The sequence below is a fragment of the Odocoileus virginianus genome, chromosome 24, assembly GCF_023699985.2.
Source record: "Odocoileus virginianus isolate 20LAN1187 ecotype Illinois chromosome 24, Ovbor_1.2, whole genome shotgun sequence".
In the NCBI taxonomy this organism is placed as follows: domain Eukaryota; kingdom Metazoa; phylum Chordata; class Mammalia; order Artiodactyla; family Cervidae; genus Odocoileus; species Odocoileus virginianus.
Window position 1 is genome coordinate 43393063 of NC_069697.1, and position 24116 is coordinate 43417178.

A 24116-nucleotide genomic window follows, 5' to 3' on the forward strand; every position below is an offset into this window, starting at 1 on the left:
ATACTGGCCTGTAATTTTCTTTTCTCTGTCTGGTTTTTGGTATCAGGGCAATGGTGGCCTCATAGAATGAGTTTAACAGTGCTCCTTCCTCTGCAATTTTCGGGAGTAGTTTCAGAAGGATAGGTGTTCTGCTTGGTGTCTTTTTCATGTTTACCTGACTTTCCCCTTTGTAAACGGGAACTGGAACATCCTGCATGATTTTCTCTGAGAATTCTGAGAGTTGACTTTGGTCCTTCTTACAAGAGCCAAGCATTAGGGGTGGGGTGGGGAGGAAGGAAAGAAATACATTTTACCTTGACTAAGATTTGCAGCGATGCAGGCCCTGCTCTCAGCGTCTGGGTCTCTCAAAACCCTCATCAGGTTTGTGTGCCTAGACTGCACTCAATAAAGGCAGAGTAACATTACTGAGAAGAGGGAGAGATGATGGATTGGACTTCTAGGCTGTCCTAGATCTTGCTTCTGACAAACAGGGGTTTCTACCCATCTGATTCACTCCCCAGCTCAGCCTCCGCTGTTTGCCATGAAGGCTTGGTGAATATGAGCTTTCTGTTTAGTAGCCCAGCTATGCAAGAGGACAAATAAGTCAGTCCCATTGGGGCAGCACAGAACCCAGAAACCTGTTTTCTATGCCTGAGAACTTATTGATTTAAGACATACATAGCCTTGCTTGTGAATTGCATCAGCCCAATTTCTGCATCAGCCTCTGAGAAATATGACCAGGGAACCACATGTGCTACATGTGCAAGCACCCAAGTACACCCCGAGCCACACAGAAAGAGCGGGGAGGGGAGGGACTCTACAACCATGTGAGTAACTAAATATTAGAAATACAATAACTGTGATGTATCCCTGTTATTTCTTTAATTTAAGAAATTTCCCGGGAGAATGTTGAGGTGTTAATTGCTTCTGCACTTCTTTAGTTGACAGATAAGTTCTTTTTCACCTGGGTGAGAGAACCAATTATTGTAATGCTCTCCTGGGCTTGGCGAGATATTCTTTAATAGATTTTAAAGGCATTGGTAGGGCAGTGTGCTTTTAAAAGGAAACTGTCCTCTGCCATGTTCATACCTGATAACATGTGTGGGTATTGTCAGACCACATGATGAATCTGTTGAAGAAGAATATGCAGTGCAGGAAGAAAAGACAGGAGTAATATTTTTTCAGGAATTATATATCCAGATTTCAGATAGGAGAAAAATATTTTCCTGTGTGTGTATATCACTGAGTGGAACAAAGATTAAACAAAACAGCAACAAAAGAGGAGTAAGCTTTTTCTTTCAATATTCAGCGGGGTGTATTTCTCATGAGCTTTAACCCAAAGATGTTAGTTTCTGGGACTGGTGTGGCCTTCCAAATGAGGGTCTGGCAGGTCACTAACTCAATACAAATCGGAAAATATTCTATTCCCATTATTTAAAAGTGACTTCACAATCTGCTTGAACCACAAGTAGTTTTACGTTTCATATTTATATTTGAGAAGAAAAAAAACAGGAATTTTTGTTAGAATTTGCAACTTTATTTTGGCCAGAGTCACTTTGGCAATTTGCCAAGCCAAGGCATCCCTTGTTAACCAAGGTGGTGTATGAAAAAGAAGACTGCATTTATAGTGAGAGTCCCTGGTTTTAAGTTCTAGCAAAATGGTTTGCCTGATAGGGTGTCCTTAGGCAAATCATCTAACCTCAAAAAGCTTCAGTGTTTTCATCTTTAAGATCCTGGGTTTCTGTAAGAATCAAATGAGAAAATATGTGGCTCTACTAGGCACTTCTTCAAGTGGTATACAGATGTAAAGTGCTGTGATCAAAGAAAAATCTAGGTTTTCTGGTACCCAAAGCTTTTACAATTTGAGGGAAGGCAGCTCTTTAAGGAGAAAAATACAAAAGTATATTTTAAAAATTTTACAAGACCATGTGACCATGTGAACACCTCACTAGGATCTCTCCCAAAGCTTGGAAAGAAGCCTGTGGTAGTGAATGTCCTGGAAACTTACAAGTGAGTAGCTTTACCTGTGTGTTATTATTACAGCCTTACAGAATGCCAGAGCTGGGAGTGGCCATGCCTGTCATCTGATGGGGCTTCACACCTGTTTTTTCCCAGTAAAGACACATCTTTGGAAACAAAACTTTACTTGGAGGAACAGAAGAGAAAGCAGAAAAGAGGAGCTGAAGTTAGGACAAGGGATTTAGTTATAACTGTGTCTGTGTGTTCTCCTCCTCCATGGGTACCTAAGAACGTTAGCTGCAAGTGAATTTAGAGAACAGTATATTTCATTTATTTAAAGGATGCCTCCCCTCATTTTAACTGCTGTGAAACCAGGATGCACCCTAGAGTTGTTCTTGAACCTGCAGTCATTGTTGCCTATGCATGCTCTTACTTAGTTGTGATTCCTGATAATATGATTGGATAAATGCAACCCATTGAAGTTTCAAGCAATAAATCATTTAAGGACCATTTGAGGTAGGAACTTGCATTGTTGTCTAAACTGTTCTGTTGACACTTTGGGGAAAGATCAAGGAAGCCTAAGCATCATAACTTGTCAGATGGGTCTCAGCAGCTTGGAGGAAAAACCAGGAGACAATAGCAGAGCCCTCTCTCTGATATCTGCATCATCAGTGTTCTTGATGTCCAGAGGGCAATGTCATATGGAAAATAAGGGCTTCTGTGACACTAGTTTAGCAGCGAATGTGACGAGGATCTAGAAGTCCCTTAACTAACTTATTTAATGTACATTTTCCTTCTTATGTATGTACTTCCAGTTCCTTTGTAATTATAAAAAAATTTTTTAGCTTAGTGAAAAGAAAGCATTATGTTGTAATTTAATTGGCATCATTTTTTTAGTGGTGAATAAAACAGCAATGTTCCTTAAAAGTGATGGCAGTGAAGTCAATGAAATATGGTACTTCTAAAACCGTTTAGTTTAATTCTCTCTTTAGAATTAAACTAAATGCAACATGCCCAAGGCAATATGGCTGGCTTTTCCAGGACATAATGAACTAGTTGCAAATATTTTTCAAGCAGTTGCTCCCTAGGTAGCCTCAGACTAGAACCCTCACTCTTTGTTTCACTAATCATGTTTGTTACGATTTTGAAATGCTTAAGATCTGTATTTCCTACTGAAATATAAATTCCCTGAGGGCAAGGATTAAGTCTGTCTTGTTTATTGCTTGATAATAAGATGCCTAGTAGCAAATCATCAATAGACTTTCCAATGGAGGGGTGGATGGGTGAATGAAGGGAAGGGTAAATGGAGAAAGGGATAGATGGATGGATGAATGGAGAAAGGGAGGGATGAGGGGAGGAGTAGATGGCGGGGTGAATGACTAAAACATTTCATACTCAGATTGAGGCCACAAGATACTTGGCTAAGGTGGTGTTATATATGGCAGTTGATGTACTAATACAAGTAGGCACTGAGCAAAGGAAATGATGACTCTGGTTTGTGTGCTCATTACCTTTCTGCTCACCCTTATAGAGAGCCTTTCCACTGGGACAAGAATATGGTTGTTTCTCAAGGAGGGCAGGAAGGAAAGGAGCAGGACCAAGAGAGAACCTGCTTGTCAGGGTAAAGGAAGCTGAAAGGGAGCATGTGGCTGTAGGACGAGGGGGGTGTCCTTGACGTGGGCAGCACAGCCCCCTCCAGTTCTGGTCCAGTGGGGCCCAGTGAGGCTCTAATAACGGAAACTGACTGCAGCAGGCTGCCTGGCTTCTCCACGGAGAGTCCATAGGGCTCCCTTGGTGCCTTGCCTCTTGGTTATCTGCAGTGACTGCTCTATTAGTCTTCCATCTGTTCCTTTATTTGAAATGGATCAAATCTCATAAAACAAGAGAAAGTCATGTAAATGCCCCTGACATCTGTAACAAAATGAGAGGGACAGATTTACTGATTTACTGTTGCCCTGGCCGCTTGGAGTCAGCCAGAGGCTGCCCTTATGTTTCAGGTCTTTTCTCAGGGGTGTTTCCTCTACACATTCTTGTGTCCATTAGTATCGCCATTATTTTATGACGGTCTGAACATGTGTAGCAGTCAGTTTTATGAGAAGGCAATCTCATGCACCTAAAACAGATGCAAACTTCTATTTAAACCAGTTTTCAAGTCTCAAGTTTCTTAATCTATAAAATGAAAGTGTTGTCCTGTTTACACGGGTATCCTGAAGGTTAAGTTAGAAGACAGATGTGAACCATTTTGAAAAGTACTAACTGCTTTAAAAGGATAGATAATCTTAAATGGTGTCAGAGACTTCTTCGCTGTAAGTTTTCTCTTCAATCCTGCTCTCACTCCTGGGAGACTCATGGGGATGTCTCCGTGGAAAAAGGAGGCCAAGTAAATGTAGCTCTAAGTCCCATTTTGTCCGGAGTGTTTAAGAAGTCTGATTTGCTGTTGAAATTGATCCTCCCTTCCTTTCTTTTTCAGGCAGAATGCCCCCCACGATCATGGTTCTTTCCGTTGTCTTTGGAGAAGCAATGGCCCCTAAGCCGCGTTTAGCCCCTAACTCCCTGCTGCCTCGCTCCCACTAGCTGCCTGTGCAGCCTCACCTGATGTCTGTCTGTCTCAGGGTTTGCCTTTGTTGGTTCTTCTGTATTTTTGTTTTTAAATTTTATTGAAGTATTTACAATGTAGTGTTAATTTCCTCTGTACAACAAAGTGACTCAGTTATACATATATCTACATTCTTTTTCATATCCTTTCCCATTATTGTTTGTCACAGGGTCTTGAACATAGTTTCCTGTGCTATCCAGTAGGACCTTGTTTATCCATCCTATGTATAAGAGTTTGCCTCTGCTAATCCCAAACTCCCGTTCCTTCCCTTCCCTTCCTCCTCCTCCCACCTTGGCAACCACATGACTGTTCTCTATATCTGTGAATCTATTTTTGTTTTGTAGGTATATTGATTTGTATCATACTTTAGATTCCACATATAAGTGATATCATACGGTATTTGTCTTTCTCTGTCTGACTTATTTTGCTTAGTGTGATAATCTCTTGGTCCTCCCATGTTGCTGCAGATGACATTATTTCATTCTTTTTAATGGCTGAGTAATATTCCTTTGTATGTGTTAACATGTACCATATCTTCTTTATCCATTCATCTGTCTATGGGCACTTAGATTGGTTCCCTATCTTGGCTCTTGTAAATAGTGCTGCTATGAACATAGGGGTGCATGTACCCTTTTTAATTTCATGGTTTTCCTTTGCTTGCAAGTGTTTCTTCTCACTCACACAGATAGACAAGACATACTTCTCATCCCTTGTTGTTCAGTAGAACTCTCAGACCAGACCATCTGAGCACTGTAATCCTAGCATGGAAGCTCTGGTTTTCGTATCTAAATAGTTATTCAGTATAAGATACTAGCCAAAAGGATATTCTAAAAGACATGCAAAAATAAAAGACTCTCCCACAACAATATCTCATTAATGTACTAAGCAAATTCTGATACCTCCATATCTCCAATTATTAGACCGATATGCTAGTAATATTTGCAAGTTACTTTCACCTAAAGAAAGAAATTAAGCCTCCAAAGACACATTCATAGCCTGCAGGGAGTTTGCCCTGGACCAAAGGTTGAACTGTTCGTTATTCTTCAGGCTCCTAGGCCATGCTGCGCACCAGCCACATTTCACTGAAATTATTAGTATAGACGTTTGTCTCTTAGATGTTTAGAATGTAAGCTACAGAAAGGTAGAGGCTGTGATTACGGGGTCTTGGAAATGCTCGCCCCTAGCAGAGTCTGAAAATAACAGATCCTCACAAAATGTTTTTGGACCAAAATGATCCACAAGTAGCTGTGGAAATGAAGTTAGCTTTTCTAGGAAAACATTGAAGATCAGAGTGATTTCAAATTTAGCCTTGCCAGTTGCTTAGTTTCACTTGTAGAATCTCAGTTTCAATCATGTCAACAACGTTAAAAATTTGAGTACAACCACCTGCAAGTAAAAAGTCACAAATGGGAAAGTTTTCCCAAAGAAAAATTGCCTGGGGCTCTTGAGACAAGTGCAGTTATTGGATCTCCTGGCCAGTGCCTTTTGCTCGTCCTTATGGATTCTCAGATATAAATGTCTACCTCTCAGGCCATCCCACTCAAGAGTAAGGGGAGTTTCACCGAGACAAGTCATCTCCTGTTTCTGAAAAATTGAATATAGTTTCATCTTGATTTTTCTATGACTCCATAGGAACATATCACTGATAGGTTTGACATTATTTCTCACTATTGCTGTTTCATGACCCCTACCTGAAATGCACACAGATTATAAAATGTCAGCCAGCAGAGGGTGTTCTTTGATTTTCACCTTGCTCACATCTAATCTGACTTCAGATATGCAGGATTTCTTAAGTAGAGTACATGGATGGAGTTTAGGGTATCCATGAATTCCCCTGAAATGGTAGCCACAGTTTTTCTGAGAGTAGAACCTATGGCTTTCATCAGATTCTCACAGGAATCTATGTTTCAACAAGGGGGTAAGTACTGCTGCTAACTGTTTTGTCTTCTTTTCATAACAATCAAAATACAGTAGAAGATTAGCAACCTGCACGCCTGAAATTTTTCCTATATCCAGATAATAATAATGATGATAACAGTAATACCCTATTGAACACTATGTGGCAGGTACTATCGTAAGTTCCTAATGAGGATTTTATTACTTAATCTTCACGACAACCTAAGGGTAGGTCATTTTTTTTTTTAATTGAAGTATAGCTAGTTGAGAGCATTGTCTTGTTTCCAGGGCCTGCTTATCACGAATGTGGTGGTGTGCGTGTGTGTCTGGGCCAGGTGTGTGTGTGCCCGTGCATGCATGTGCATAGGAATGTACATGTCTCAGTGGTCCTGGACACCACCTCACAGTTCTCTGGAAACCATGCCCTTGACTCAATATTCTGAAAACAAATTCTTATGCTTGATCTAAAAGCAAGAACAGAGAATGGTGTATGAGAAGCAGTAAATGTTTCATAGCAAAAATTATACAATTTTGTTTGAAAATAAATATATATCTATATTTTATTTTAAGCAGGTATAGTTGATTTGCAGTGTTGTATTAGTTTCAGGTATACTGCAAAGTGATTCATATTTTCCAGATTTTTCCCTTACAGATTATTACAAAACACTATTGGTTATCTATTTCATCTACAGTAATGTGTATATGTTAATCCCATCCTCCTAATTTATCCCTCCCCACACCTTCCCCTTCGGTAACCGTAAGTTTGTTTTCTATGTCTGTGAGTCTATTTCTATTTTATAAATAATTTCATTTGTATCATTTTTTTAGATTCCACATGTAAGTGTTATTATATATTTGTTTTTGGCGTACTTCACTTAATACATAATCTCTAGGTCTATCTATATTGCTGCAAATTTCATTAGCGCGTACTTTTTATAGCTGAGTAATAATACTATTTTATATGCATATGCTATGCTGTGCTTAATCACTCAGTCATGTCTGACTCTTTGCAACCCCATGAAGTGTAGCCCACCAGGCTCCTCTGTCCATGGCGATTCTCCAGGCAGTAATACTGGAGTGGGTTGCCATGCCCTCCTCTAGGGTATCTTCCCAACCCAGGGATCAAACCCAGATCTCCCGCATTGCAGGCAGATTCTTTACCGTCTGAGCCCCCAGGGAAGCCCTTGTGCGCATATATCTGTCTGTGCGTGTGTGTGTGTGTGTGTGTGTGTGTGTATAAAATGTGTGTATAAAGTATTTATACCACATCTTCTTTATCCAGTCATCCACCAATGGACATTTAGATTGTTGCCATGTCTTGGCTATTGTAAACAGTCCTGCAGTTGAACATTGGGGTGCATGTATCTTTTTGAATTAGTTTACTCTGGGTACATGCCCACAAGTGTAACTACAGGATCCATGTGGTAGTTCTATTTTTAGTTTTTTAAGGAGCCTTCGTACTGTTCTCCATAGTAGCTGCACCAATTTACATTGCCACCAATAGTGTAGAAGGGTTCCTTTTTCTTCACCTAAAGGTAGGTACTTTCATTGTCCTTGTTTTAGATACGGAAGCTAAAACCACCCCCACAAAAAAAAAATTAAATAACTTATAAATTGTGACACTGGGAAACTTAGTAGCAAATTTTGACAGTTATATCATCGATTTTGGAAAAATAGAAAGCTGAAAGAATCCTAGTATTGCAGTAATTTAAAAGCAGTGATATTTTTTCTAAATGCTTCAAGAGACATATTTAAGTCACTTACACCAAGAATCCACATGTCTGCTTTATCTATTTTTTTAAAATGCTGATCTATACATCATGTACTTTCAGGGGTCTCAGATTTTTGTGGATGGTACTGCATATTTGTGTATCCTCTTTCTCTAGAGGTGACCTGAGAAACATGCAAATATTAATCTAGCCCACCCCGTCACCATGGGAGATAAATACAGATCATAATTTTATTTCACATGAATATTTGTGAAAGGTGGTATTTATGTGCTGTACATCGCTGCCATGAATCTAACTTATGTTCAGATTCCCAGGGGATGAGAAAAATTCTGGTGCATCCCTCATGTCAGTAAACAAAGGTGGAAAGTGCCAGAAGACCTTTCCCTACTAGTCTGGGTGGCAAGAACTGAGACAGAAAATGCAGCCATTCGTCACAGAAACCCAGCTTTGAGCCCGGCAGCTTTGCTGAACCAGGGGATGATAGGAGGAACCTGAAATGAGCACTGGAAAAAGCATCTGTTTATTTCCTGAGGGGGATAAACTTCCCAGTGGCACCACTAAAAGTAATATACAGATAAAACTGTATTGTGAGCAATAATATTCTCTCCAATAGTATTCTGGTTTGAGCTTCAATCCCCCTTATGAAGGCAATGGTAAAAAAAAAAAAAATAATCAACCAAAGAAGCTTAGGGAAATAACTGTCTGCTCCTGCTTTATCATTCTGCCTTGGCACCACCCAGCAAGAATTGTTTGCCGCAAGCTGATGCTCATCTCCAGGTCATAATTCCCTGTGTTGGGACTGATGTGCCCATTCACTTAGCAGCTCCCAGGAAGCGCCTGCCACGGCGCCAGGTGCCATCCTAGGCCCTGGACACACAGGCAGGAAGAAAACACCATCTCTGTCACTAGCATCTGAAAGCTTGTGACTTTGTGTATTAACTTTTCATCAATAGCATTTCTATCTTACTGTTGATGACATGATTTTTAAAATCTGCTAGTGAATGGAAGTTCAATAGGCAAAGAGCTCCCTGGTGTCTCAGACGGTAAAGAATCTGCCTACGTGCAGGATATCCGGGTTTAATCCCTGGGGCGGGAGAATCCTCTGGAGAAGCGAATGGCTACTGGCACACTACTGGGATTTCAGAGTCAGACACGACTGAATGACTAACACAGGGTTCCACCAGGGCGTGCTTTGCTGAATGTGCCCATGATGGTTGCTTTTGGGTGTTTTTTTAGTTTTTAAATATTTTTATTTATTTATTTATTTTGGCTGCGTCAGGTCTTAGTTGTGGCATGCAGGATCTTTAATCTTCAGTTGCAGCATTCAGGATTCAGTTCCCTCACCAAGGATCGAACTCGGGCCCCCTGCATGAGGAGCATAAAGTCTTAGCCACTGGTCCACCAGGGAAGCCCCAGTGATTGCTTTTAAAATGCCTTTTCTCATACATTGAATTAGCCATGGATACATGTAAATCCATGGCTAATTCAATGTATGACAAAAACCACTGCAATGCTGTGAAGTAGTTGGCCTCCAACTAATAAAAATAAATGGGAAAAAAAAATAAATAAAATTAAATTAAAAAAATTAAAAAAAAAAAATAGAAACATGCCTGGTCTTATTCTAAACTGTTTTTAATAGGAATGTCTGAGCAAAAACCAAAACTGGTGAAAACTTTATTATGTATATATTTTTGTACAGAAAAAAAAAGAAAATTTACTTTTGACCTTTATTATTAAACTTCAAAATGAGAAAAAACTAAGTCATATTTATAACATTCTGAAACCAATTAAAATTCAGTACAAGCCAATATTTTGCTTTTTCAAAAGCTCATTGGACATGAAAAAAGTAGTGAAGTTTATTCTATGTAGAGACTAAAATAAAAAATTTATTTTCAATAAGGATACAATAAAAAAAAAAAATGCCTTTTCTCTTTTTGTGATACGACTCCAAGGTGAGGGTCTTACAAACCCTTTGTTTGGGATGTGACAAAAAGCATTCTAATACTTAAATTTTATTTCAGTTCTCTGTAACTAGCATTGTATCATGTGACTTCACCTTCTCCAACCAGTCTCAGCAACACAATCTTCTTCTCTCTCCTTAATTCCCTTTTAGTGGCTGGTGTCAACAGCCCCAAATCAAACAAGATGGAAACCCTGAGATCCACCATCCCTCCCAGCTCCTCGCTCCCCACACTAATGTGTGTCTAACTCGGGGAAATCCATCCCGGTGTATCTGGAGTTGGTGCCATCCACACAGTTACTGATGGATTGCAGTTTCTCACGTGTTACCACCTGTCCCCTCAGGTCCATGCCTCCCTTTTTGCCTTAGCATCTGCCCACACTCCAGTTCTTAGCCTCTCTTGCAATTAGATGTGGCTATGGAACCAGTTCTTGCCCTTGGGATGTGAACAGAAGCAGGCCAGTGGTGGCTGTTAAGAGAGTTATTTCTCTCCTTCCCCCAGGGAAATACAGACAAGATACAGTCCTAAGGCAAAAGTTTGCAAACTCCCTTTGTTCACAGAGCCCTTCATTTAACACAGGTCAAATGAAATATCAGTAGCCCCACTTATTAGTATCTAGGCCCAAACAATATCATCCATATTATCTCCTAACCATTTAGTAGCCATTTGAAAAAATATACCATGTATAAATTTAAAGAACCACAAGCACTTAGTAATGATATGTGTGTTTGTTGGGCATTGCCCAGTTTCTCAAACCTTCACAACGAAACATTGACAAGTTCATTTCCTGTTCCACATCGTGCCACATGGAACTTCCTTTCTTGTCACAGAAACCACCATCAACAAAAGAAAAAAGCATTGGAAAGATAGGCTATCAAGAAAAGCAGGGCTATGTTCTAATGTTGAACAAAACTGCCTGTAGCTAGTAGGTGGTATTCTATCCAACTGATACCAAGTATGGCTGTCATTCCCTTGCATTTTAAAGATAGTTCACCTGGTTCTGTGAGTTCACTATGGAACCGCCTGGCACCTTGTACACGGTTTGGGAACCTGAGCCCTGGGGGGTGACAGAGTCGCAAAAGAGAAGGAAGCAGAGATCCCCGGATCTCCATGTGAAGCAGAGAAGGCTGCTGATTGGGAACACCAACCCCTCCTTAGACTTCTATGTGAGTGAAATAAGCTTCCTTTGTGGTTGGACCATTATTCATTTTTGCATTTGTTGGCACAACCTGAGTGTTAAATCACTTCAGTTGGGTTAGACTCTGTGCGACCCTATAGACTGCAGCCCACCAGGCTCCTCTGTCCATGGGGATTCTCCAGGCAAGAATACTGGAGTGGGTTGCCATGCCCTCCTCCAGGGGATCTTCCTGACCCAGGCATCAAACCCTGGTCTCTTATGTCTCCTGCATTGGCAAGTGAGATCTTTACCACCAGCGCCACCTGGGCAGCCCTGACACAGCCTAGTCTAAATTATTAGTATCTTAGAGTACTGCAGTGACCTTCCAATGGTTCTCCTTGACCCAAATCAAATGTCTTTTTCCCACATTCATGTTGTCATCACAAAGGCTACTGCTTTACCCTAATAACAGGCTAACCCTAAATAAGTGTTTCTCAGTCTTGACTGCATGTTAGAATTACTTGTGGAGGTTTTAAAATAGATCCCAGTGCCCAGTTCCCCACCTGTAAGGATCTTCATCTAATTGAAATGGACCAATTCCTTGATGAGTACAAACTACCACAAGTCACCGCATCTCTAATAGATCATTTGAACAGTCCTTAAACTATTAAGGGAAATGAATTTGTAATTTAAAAACTCCAGACACAGATGGCTTCATTGAAAATTATAACAAATGTCTTAAAAAAGAATAAACGGCAATCCTACACAATCTCTTCCAGAAAAATAGAAGAGGGAAGGATGCATTTCTCAATTCATTTTATGAAGCTAGTATTATCACACTGATACCCAAACCAAAGGGAAAAAAAAGAAACTACAGGTGATATTTCTTATGAATATAGATGCTTCCCTCATAGCTCAGTTGGTAAAGAATCTGCCTGCAATGCAGGAGACCTGGGTTTGACCCCTGGGTTGGGAAGATTCCCCTGGAGAAGGGAAAGGCTACCCACTTCAGTATTCTTGCCTGGAGAATTCCGTGGGATTGCAAAGAGTTGGACACAACTGAGCAAACTTCACTTTCATAGGTGCAAAAAAGTCCTTAGCAAAACACTGGCAAATGAAATTCAGCAATATTAAAAAAAAGAATTATACACTGTGAGCAAATGGAGTATATTTCAGGAATGCAAGATTGGATCAATGTTAGAAAATCAATCAATGTAATTCAGGATATTTTCAGACTAAAGAAGAAAAATCACATCATCATTACCAGTGCAAAAAGAATGTGGCAAAATTTAAACTCATGATTAAAACTCTCAGAAAAAAAAAAAGGAATAGAGGGGAATTTCCTCAACTTGAAAATCTACAGAAAACCTACAGGTAATATAATACTTAATAGAATACTGAATTCTTTTCCCCTAAGATAAGGAACAAGGCAAGAATATCCATTTTCATTACTCTTATTCAACGGAGTACTGGAAGTTCTAGCCTGTGCTTTAGGCAAGGAAGGGAAATAAAAGGCATATAGATTGGAAACAAAAACTATCCTTTCTTGCAGATGACATGATTGTCTACATAGAAAACTCTAATCTACAAAAAAATTCCTAGAACTCTTAAGTGAGTTCAACAAGGCCACAATGTATGAGGTAGATATATAAAAATCAATTACATATCTGTATGCTAGCTGTGGACATATGTACATCAAAATTAATAATGCAATACCATTTTCAATTTTACACATAAAATACTTTGGTGCAAAACTGACAAAACATGTATAGGGCTTGTATGCTGAAAACTACAAAATGCTGATGAAAGAAACCCTAGAAGTTTCTACCTAGTTAAAAAGACATATTGTGTTTATGGATCAAAAGACTCAACATAGTAAAGATGTCTGTTCTTTCCAAATTGATATACAGCTTTAATCCAAATCCTATCCAAATACCAGCAAAAGTTCCTGTAGATATAGACAATTTTAGTCTAATAGTTATTTGGAAAGGCAAAGGAACTAGAAGAACTGAAATAATTTTTATAAGCAATAAAATAGAAGCAATCAGCCTACACACTTTCAAGACTCATTGTATAGACATAGTAGTGAAGGCTGCATAGTATCTGTGAAGGGACTGTGGTTGTTGTGTTCAGTTGCTCAGTTGTATCCAACTCTTTGTGATCCCATGGACTACAGCACGCCAGGCTTCCCTCCTTTACTATATCCTGGAGTTTGCTCAAACTCATGTCCATTGAATCAGTGACAGACTGATTTTTCACAAGCTTCAAAAGCAATTTGGTAGATAAGATAGCTTATTCAGCAGATGGTGCTGGAGAGGTTGAACACTCATCCCACTCTCTACCCCCCAAGTTATATATATGAACCGTGACTAAATCTCATACCTTATGTAACAATTAACTTAAAATGGATAACAGACTTAAATGTAAATATTATGGTTATTACATAATATTATAGAACTTATAAGAACTTTCAGAAACTGTAGAAGAAACAAGAGAAATTTCCAGGATCCAAGGCCCAGCAAAGAATTCTTAAAACTTGACAGCAGCGTGACCCATAAAAAGAGAAACTGATCAATTAGACTTCATCAAAATTAAAACTGTTGGCTCTGCAGAAGACCCTGTTAGGAGAATGAAATAAAGTGTACAGACTGAAAGAATATATTTGCAAACCACATATTCAACTGGGGACTAGTATCTAAAGTATATAAGAAACTCAAAACTCAACCATAAAAAAAAGCAAACAGTCTAATTAGAAAATGGGCAAAAGACCTGAAAAGACATTTCACCAAAGAGGATATGCAGATGGCAAATAAGTACACATGCACAAATTCCCACATTTCCCATTAGAGTAATGGCTCAACTTACCCAAGAATTAAAACCAGAGTTAGATATCACTGACAGCCACACGTATCAGAACGGCTAAAATGAAAACAGTGACAATCAAGTACGGGCGAGAATGCCAGTGGATCATTCACTCGCTGCTGGTGGGAATGCAAAATGGTACTGCTATCTTGGAAAACAATTTGACAGCTCATTAGAAAACTAAATATGCAACTACTGTATGACTTAGCCCTTGTACTCCTGGGGCATTTATCCCTGATAAATGAGCAATTATGTCCACACAGAAACTCATATATAAATGTTTGTAGCAGCTTTATTCATAGTAGCCCCAAACTGAAAACAACCAAAATGTCCTTCAACAGGTGGACAGTGATACTAACTTTGTACATCTATACCATGGGACACTACTTAACAAGGGAAAGGAACTCTTGCTACACACAACTTGGATAACTCACCAGAAAATTATTCTGAGTGTAAAAAGTCAGCCACAAAGTTTTCACACTGGGTGACTGCATTTATTTAACATTCTTAAAATGACTAAGTTATAAACACAGAGAGTAGGGTAAGGAGTTTTAAAAAAGGGTTGGAGTAAGAGAGTAGTGGGTGATCTATAAAGGATAATATGTGGGACCCTTGTGGTGATGGAAATGCCTGTATCTTGACTTCATCAAGGTCAACATCCTACTTATATATAAGTATTATAGTTCTGCAAGATGTTACCATCAGGGGAAAACAAGGTAAAGGGGATCAAGGGCTTCTCTGCATTTTTTCTTGCAACTGCATGTGACTCTTACAATTAAGATTCACTTAAGAAATTTCCCTGCTGATCCCGTGGTTAAGAATCCACCTTAACAGTGCAGAGGATATGGGTTCGACCCCTGGTCAGGGCACTAATATTCCACATGCTGCAAGTAAACCCAAGTGCCGCAGCTACTGAGCCCACATGCTCTGGAACCTGTGTATCACAGTGAAAAAGATCCCAAAGGATGCAAAAAAGATCCTGCATGCCGCAGCTAAGACCCAATGAAGCCACATAAATAAGTTAATAAATAAATAAATACAGATTTATTTAAAAGATTCAATTAACTATCTCACAGTTAATAGTTTCTGCCTGCAATGCGGGAGACGTAGGCTTTGATCCCCGGATTGGGAAGATCCCCTGGAGAAGAGAATAGCAACCCAATCCAGTATTCTTGCCTAGGAAATCCTATGGACAGAGGAGCCTGGCAGGCCACAGTCCATGGGGTCACAAAGAGTCCAACATAACTGAGCAATGAATCACCACCAGGAGGTGGTGTTCAGACTGATTTGGTCTGGGCTGGGTCCACACGCTGGTATTTCCAAGCTCCCCAGTTGTTTCTAACATGCATCCAGAATTGAAAAAGTGCAAATTGAACTGCACATCCCAAAACCTAGGTCATCATCTACCATTTCTTGTTCCTCTGCCTTTAACACCGCCCTTCCATTTGCTGAGATGAGGCTACCTTCAAGACCTCGCTCAAAAAGAACTCCTCTGAGGAACTGTCCAGAGTAGGACTTAGCCAGTCTGGTGATGGATCCTCCCAGGCTACACCACGCTGACCCTGCACTTACTCTTGTCATCACTCTTTGCTGTAACTGTCATTTTTTGGCCATCTCCCTGCTTTCAGCAAGTGTTGTTACAACTGTTCACTTTGCAATTGCCTGATCATTAGCCCCTGAATTTTAGGAACCTTCCAAAAATTACAAGTAACTCTCTTTTCCTGCTGTAAGCCTAATTGTACTTTTTAAATAATCAATGAGGCAAGAATTTCTGGACACCAAGAGTTTCACAGAAGAAAACAAGATGATTATGCTATATCTTTATTCTATGCAAAACATTACAATCTTCATAGTACAAAGCACTAAGGTGGTTTGATCTGGGTTCTGTAGGTCCTACACCTATGATACGTCTTTTCCTTCCTTCTTCTTTAATCTCTCTCTTTGGTGGTGTAACATCCAGTCATAACCCAGCACCTCTTTCAGTAGCCTGCCTTCCTACGAAGGCTCTTTCTGTTCTTTCATTAGCAACATTAAACAGCCACCTGGTAGACTTTAAGAGTATCATTTTTCACAGAAACTTTGCAAGGATGCATGTTCCATTCTTGCAATAATATAAAATATACCTTGTGCCCCACAAATACTATTGGCATTTTTATTGATATTGTGAACTTTATAATTTAGGGAGAATTGCCATAGTTTATGTTGGGTTATGCAATATCGGTTCCTTGATATCTGGGATTTTCTCTGTTTGGTTGAGTTCTGTATCTCCAAAGCCTAGAACAGTGCCTAGTACATAGTAAGTGCTCAGTTTTTACTGAGTGAATGAATGAATGAATGGGATGCCTTTTCTTTTGTTCTGGTCTTATATTCCCTAAGAAGTGTTTTAAAGTTTTCTTCACAGAGATCATGTATATTTTTCATTAATTTTTTTTTCTTAGGGATTTTAGTTTTTTGGCTATTGTAAATGCAGTTTTTTCTTTTACAAGAACATTAACTAGTTGATGTTTGTTTATAAAAAGGCTATGGTTTTCTGCATGTTAATTTTTAACCACCTATGTTATTGAATTTTCTTATTCATTTGCAAGAATTTTTCATACTTGTCTTGTTTTTGCCAGGTATCAGTGTTACTTCTCTTAAAACTTTCCAGAGTTTAAAGAGGATTGAATTACAAGCCCAAAGAAAAACAACAAACAACTAAATTTCATTCTAGCAGTGAGATTCTTATTGGTTGAGTGTGTACTGGTACAGATGTGAACCTGTAATTTATTTTCTAAGATAGTTAAACATGGTGATTAAGGAAAACGTCAAATCCACCACCGGCTCATTCCTTGCCAATTGGGCATCATCTGTTCCCTGAGCTGCTTGTTAATATGCAGAGACTGCCGTCTTTACTACAGAGTCCTCTTAATTTGGGGAGGGACATTTGCAATTTAAATCACAAAGAAAGAAATTGTCAGTATATACTGAGGTGTTTCACTGCGAGCTTTGTTCAGTAAACCTTACTATACAAGGGAACTCATGCAAATGAATGCATCTGTCTTCATTTCTCCTCACCATTAGATCATTATGCAAACATTAAACACCAAAAAAGACATAAAATGATTGATTAGTGTAGTGGAGCACGCAGGTTAGCAGAAAGCCAAGTCAAGAAGCCTGTTTCTCCCTCCCCACACTGCTGCTTTTCTCCTCTCCCTTTTCGGAAACACCCACAAATGATTTAGTCAGTCCTGCAGGGTCTGGAGATATTTATTGGCAGTCAGCATTCCTGTGATTCAGCACATTTTCTTGTGACAATATTCTATCCTTACTCCTGAGTTTTGCCTAATTTAGATTCCCCCTTTGGTCTGTCCTACTCTGTTAATCCTGATCAATAAATACAGGCAGATTAGACAGAAGACAAAATTGTGAAATTGATGTTTTATTTGGAACAGCAAGTCTTCATTTCACACTGTGGCCAGGACCATCTCCTCTGCGGCCCACCTCCCCCGCAACCTACGCTATGGCATGGTGCTCTCTGACTCATTTGCCTCTGTTGACTAAGCTTTAAGCATCTCTGACTTTTTCCATCTTTGAGTTTCATTGTCTGGTTCACAGTAAGCACTCAGTAAGTGCTAGAATCAGTGAATACACAAATTACTCAGTTAAGTGATACAGTACATTAATGTTTTCTTTTGTGTTATTAGAACTAACTATTGGGGAGAGGTATGAAATCTTTTTAAACAAGAGGATAATTGACTATTACTAGTTTTAAAAGTAACCCACATGGATTTGTATTTTTAACAGAGACCAAATTAAACTCATTGAATTTAGCTTTTCTAGATTCTCAGATTCAGCCAGAGGTCTGGGAAGGACCGAGATTCCTTCTGGAGAAAATTGCATTGTCCACATCTTATAAGGCTGCATCTATGGGGCTTCCCTGGTAGTTCAGTTGGTAAAGAATCTGCCTGCAATGCAAGAGACCCCGGTTCAATTCCTGGGTTGGGAAGATCCCCTGGAGAAGGTCCGTGGAGTTGCAAAGAGTGGGACACGACTGAGCGACTTTCACTTTCTTTTCATGTCCTATATCCCATGTTATTGAAAACCTGAGTAGGAATGAAGTTCTTATTAATTGAAACTTAATTCTCACTTGCTTGTTACTGTTTTAAGAGTTGCTTTTTTATGTATTTCTAGTTGACCTTTAAGACATACCCTTAAAAACCAACGCTCCCAACTCCTCAAGTACAGCTCTGTAACGAACTGCTTAACCAAAGGGAATCAATCTACATAAAGAAAATGCAAACAATTCTTTCGTTGGGCAGAGTTGTTGAACACATAATGTTTCTGTAATGTGAATCGCCGTCATCTAGTATGTAATTTTCATTCCTTTATTATTAACCTTATTTTTCCCTAGCCTTTTGCCAAGAAGGACTTATAGGGGTTGCTTGTTAAGTTGACCTCTTCAGCTGTCAGTTGTGCCTGTGTATTTCTTTATGGGGTGTGGGGAGGGTTGCTTTGTTCTGTGTTGAGGGGGCATGTGAATTGCACACTGTCATGGCCTTTTGTTACAAATGCACCTGGTCGATGAGGTAAAAAGCCCTGTGCTTTTATATACTTGACAAGAATTTTACTTCTTGTTCAGTCACTAAGTCATGTCCAACTCTTTGCCATCCTATGAACTGCAGCACGCCCGACTTCCCTCTCCTTTACCATCTCCCAGAGTTTGCTCAAACTCATGTCCATTGCATTGGTGATGCATTCCAACCATTGCATCGTCTGTCACCCCCCTTCTCCTCTTGCCCTGCTCAGCATCAGGGTCTTTTCCAGTGAGTCTGCTGTTTGCATCAGGTGGCCAAAGTATTGGAGTTTCAGCTTCAGCATCAGTCCTTCCAGTGAATATTCAGCGTTGATTTCCTTTAGGATTGACTGGTTTGATCTCCTGCTGTCCAAGAAACTCTCAAGAATCTTCTCCAGCACCACAATTCAAAAGTATCAATTCTTTAGCACTCAGAGAATTTTACTTCTTGAATTTCAATCATTATTTGATCTCTCATTCAAAATGTAGTAAATGAAGCTCACGTCACTCACACTCACAGGCTCTTCCTTGGGTTCTGTTTTAAATCAACAACTCAGGTATGCAGTGTCCTGACACTGCCATGAAAAGAGAAATATGCAAGGCTGTCAAGGTCACAGGACCTGGCAATCCCAAGCCTGGACTGACACTAATACATCTAAATCAGTGGCCTGTTCCTGTCTTCTTTCCCCAGGTACTCTATTCTCACTAGACAAAATGAGAAATTCTTTCTTTCCCTAACACGATTTGACTTTTTTATTTTATTGGCTAATTGGATAGTAGACCAGCAGCAATAATTCAAAAACCTTTATGATATGCATTCATAAAATTTTGAAATGATAATTAACACTGCCATATGTAATTAAGAAAAGGGCAGAGGTGTGCAAATAATCTTTTCGCTTTTTTGACTTTGAAAAGGGAAGTCTATTCTTGCATTTTAACATGAGAATCTCTGATGTCCTAGGAGTTCATAACCCCTGAAATTCATAACCTGATTCAGGAAGAGTTGGAAAACTGCTGAGTTTCCCCATTCCTCCCCAGAGAATGGATGCAGAGTTGGGGATAACAAACAGAATTTTCAAACAATCCTTGTCATAGTTAACCTCTGGATGGGTAAATGTTGAGGCATTTCTATTTCTGAAAGCAAGGATAGTCAAGTTTTCTTTCTGTGGTGCCTTAAATCAGAAGATTTGGGTTCTCTCTTGGTGTTTGGGGCTTCCCTGGTAGCACAGTGGTAAAGAATCCACCTGCCCGTGCAGGAGATGCAAGAGACACAGGTTCAATCCCTGGGTCAGGAAGATCCCCTGGAGTAGGAAATTGCAACCCGCTCTAGTATTCTTAACCTAGGAAATCCCATGGACGTAGGAGCCTGGTGGGGCGGCAGTCCCTAGGGTCACAAAGAGTCAGACCGACTGAGCATGCACGCATACTTGGTGTGTAGATATGACCCCCACAAGGTTGGTAAGATTGAAAAATTTCAGAAGGAAAGAATGAAAATTAACAGAATTCCCTGGGGATTCTGAGGCCCAACCCTGCCTTAATATAGTGTGACACATTTTGTAAGAAATTATGTAAGTTGTAACATGACACTATTTTACTTTGTTTTCTGAAAGACCAAAATAAAAACTAGAGTCAATAATATTTCTCTTGAACATGTAGAAAGCTCTTCTCTAGTGTCATTCATCTTCCTCAACTAAAAGGTATCGCAAACTTGGAGTCTGCTGCTGCACTGTCTGCTCCTGCATTATTATTTAAAATTTCATTTCAGCCCCTTTACCTTATGATTCTCAATTGCTCCCTTTAAGGAGAAACATGAGAGAAAGTCACTTCAGAAAGACAGAAAACAGGAAACAAAGGGCGAATATTATCCTTGTACATAAGCCATGTCAGACTATTTATTGTGAATCTAGAATGAAGTACCCCACTGGTACCCATTTTAATAACCTTTAGTGGAATAGCTGCTCCGCTTTATCTGCACACTCATCTTTATGAGACACTCTGCAAATTGCAATGGAAAAGAAGCCGCAGAACTTTTCCCACCAGAGAAAACTACCGAACGTTTATGGGGAGGAATCACCTCACCACCCACAAAGACAACCCTTTATGCTTCTGCTATCATTTACTAAAGCAGATTCTTTTCTTTTAACAGAGGAATTCAAGGGCTCCACTGTGGTTGAACTGATGAAGAAGGAAGGCACTACCCTTGGGCTGACGGTCTCGGGCGGAATTGACAAGGATGGCAAACCCAGAGTGTCTAATCTGCGGCAAGGAGGAATCGCTGCTAGGTAACTGCATCGCAGGGAAACGTAGAAAAAGGAATGAAGGTGTAATTAATTCAGAACTTAAAGCTCCATCAGAAAAGGTCACTAATAGATAAATGACACTGCCACCTGCCAGGTGGGAACATGGCGGGTGGGGAGGAGGCAGATTTCAGAAGGATGGCTTTTCTGGCCCATGCCGAAGTCACCAGGGAGCTCTTGTGTCATCTCAAGAGCAGTCAAGTCCTCCTAAGATTTTAATTTTAAAATGCTGTGTCTGGACTTCTCTGGCAGCACAGTGGTGAAGACTTCACCTTCCGATGCAAAGGGTGCAGGTTTGATCTCTGCTTGAGGAGCTAAGATCCCACATGCCTTGTGGCCAGAAAACCAAAGCATAAAACAAAAGCAACATTGTAATAAATTCAATAAAGATTTTTTAAATGGGCCACATCCAAAAAAAAATCTTTAAAAAAAACAGCCACCTGTATGGATTTAGTCCTCAAATGTGCCCCTAATGGGCTGCAGTGGGAGTGAGACAGCCCCATCATCTAACAGGGAATAGGTGACCCATATTCTGTGGACAGGGGAAGCTGCCACATGACGAGCCCAGGCAGTGAGGGAGGCCCAGCTCCAAGTATCTCAGTAGCAATTTTACTTGTCCTACATATTCTCAGCTTTTCTACTTGTGAGATTTTCCTTTCATCAGGACAAAGAGATGGTTTCCAAAAGGGCAGAAGGCTTAGCTGAGAAGGGCTGGTTTTGTCCTTGTTCTTACTGGACTGCAGATTGTATTAGTTCTTGCTGATGACAGGGTATCCTGGGTGCTGGACAGGAGTGGGTTTGCTTTGTAGACAAATTCGAAATCTACCGCAGAAAGAAAGGGTGGAATGGTGAGGTTTCATTCAAAGTGAGGTTAATGTCCCTTAAATCCTGGACACCGGTATTCGTGTCCACAGAGTCCCAAATTAGGTTTTAGAGTTCTTACCTTAGTAAGTACCACCTGAAATAGTGGTTATTTTCAATGATCAACCTATTTGTACAATTTATAAGCTCAAGCCAATTGATTGCTCCATGATCTGCAGTACTGTTTGTAAAACCAGGCTGATGTCAACACAAGCAACTTAGTCTCCTTCCTTCAGGATTTGTGGGGTTTTTTGTTTGTTTTGTTTTGCATTTTTAAAAAAATTGAAGTATAGTTAATTTAAAATGTGTTAATTTCTGCTGTACATCAAAATGATTCAGTTATGCATATTAATATATATACAGGGCTTCCCAGGTGGCACAGTGGTAAAGAATCTGCCTGCCAGTGCAGGAGTCACAAGAGATATGAGTTCAATCCCTAAGTCGGGAAGATCCCCTAGAGAAGGAAATGGCAACCTGCTCCAGTATTCTTAGCTGGAAATTTTCATGGACAGAGGAACCTGGTGGGCTACAGTCCATGGGGTCACAAAGAGTCAGATGTGACTGACCACACAGACGCATACACGTGATAATATGTGTATTATCTTCATGTTCTTTTCCATTATGGTTTTTAAGAGATTTCTTTCCACCATAACCTCCTTTAATTTTTAACAGTCATAGCCAAGTCGTGATGCTGGCACTTCATGTGTCTCCAAGGTTTCTTCATATGTAGCCCCTAAAGCAAGCATAACTGGCGTGGGAGAGGGTGAGAATGTCGTTCACACATGTATTGATCCTATAATTAAATTAACACTCTGCCAGTTATAATGAGTGTTATTGATCACCAAATATTTATTGTTTAAGCCACTACCATTTCACAGATAGTAAACCAAAATAAGTCAAGATAAGATACCTGCCCTTTGGGGGTTTATAATCTATTAAGGGAAATAGGGTATAAAAAAAACATGAGAAGTTTGGGAGCAATAATCGCATTGTGTCATAGTAAAAAGCAACAACATAAGAGTTGTCACAGTGCATGAGCCAGTTAAGTTGCCAAATAAGTGTCAGTCAGTAAACCTGGGTTAAGAGTGACCACATGTACTGTAGACTTGAGAGTATTATGGAGGTTCCGAAGAGAGAGTGATTGGAGCTGGGCTAATGTAAAATAAATGATTTCATTATTTTTATTTGGGGGAACATATTATTGAATTAAGTCCTGTCATTGGTCTTGCTGCCTGCTCTTGGTTTAGAAATAGAGTTTGACTAAACGCCCTGAAGTAGCCACAGTTCTATTATGATGGTGAGGAGAGAGGAGTATGTTACTGAATCCCCACGCTTTCATTATAATTTCTTCTTCACTGATACTTTTAAAAATCAGTCCTGCTATAAGCAATAAATAGCAAAATAAAATGACCTTCTATATGGCCCTGGACCTACTTCTAGTGAAGATACCGAAAGTAGTGAAATGTCCAAAAGGCAAGCAGCATCATTGAAAGGGAATGAGAAGAAAGGAAAACTTCCAGGATACAGATAATCTGCCCCCGGAGAACCAACTCTTTAGGGGCAGAGCAACTAAAGATAATTTTCTCTTTATTTCACTTTCTGATGCTCTTTAAAAATAAAAGAGGAAAAGGCTTGGGAAAAAAATCAGGGATAGCAGCAGATGCAGAAGAGGACTTGGAAAGTATACAGTCAGCGTGAGTAAGAGGGATCCCTGAGCATCTCAGCCACCCTCAGCTGCATCCTGCCCTTAGGAACCAACCGCATCCTAGGAGGCAGGGACCCTGCTGTGTCGGCCTTCTGGGCTTGCGTGCTCATCCATGATAGCAAAGTGGGAAATACCATCAGACTGGCCCACGGGGAGGAGAGCCCCACTGAAGCGACTCTGTTTTGCAGAAGTGATCAGCTGGATGTGGGTGACTACATCAAAGCAGTCAATGGCATCAACCTGGCCAAGTTCCGCCACGATGAGATCATCAGCTTGCTGAAGAATGTCGGGGAAAGAGTGGTTCTGGAGGTGGAGTATGAGCTGCCGCCAGTCTGTAAGTCATCACGGCCAGAGGCAGAACAGCTGCTCCATGCTTTCGCCTCAAACTCTCGGTTCTCATTTTTTTTTTCTCTCTTTTGCCATCATTGTCTTGTTACAGGAATGGCAGAGCATACTTTCTTGATATTTAAAAAATTATCAGAATTACTATCACCTACTCTGGAAGAATGTAAAAGAGCATAAATGATGAAATTATCTAGGACTCGGGTTTCATTAAAGCCATCTGTGAACATCAGAGCTGAACTTTAGTGTCAAATAGACA

At 40.0% G+C, this 24116-nt stretch overlaps 1 protein-coding gene across 11 annotated transcripts in view; it reads left to right on the forward strand.

Moving 5' to 3' along the window:
- GRIP1 (glutamate receptor interacting protein 1) overlaps positions 1-24116 on the forward strand; it is a 437555-nt gene that overhangs the window by 252771 nt on the left and 160668 nt on the right. For all 11 annotated transcript variants that reach the window (XM_070454639.1, XM_070454640.1, XM_070454647.1 and 8 more), the window contains 2 exons: positions 20799-20934; positions 23704-23849. In XM_070454639.1, the coding sequence (XP_070310740.1) occupies positions 20799-20934; positions 23704-23849 (282 nt within the window). The remainder of the gene's footprint in view (positions 1-20798; positions 20935-23703; positions 23850-24116) is intronic.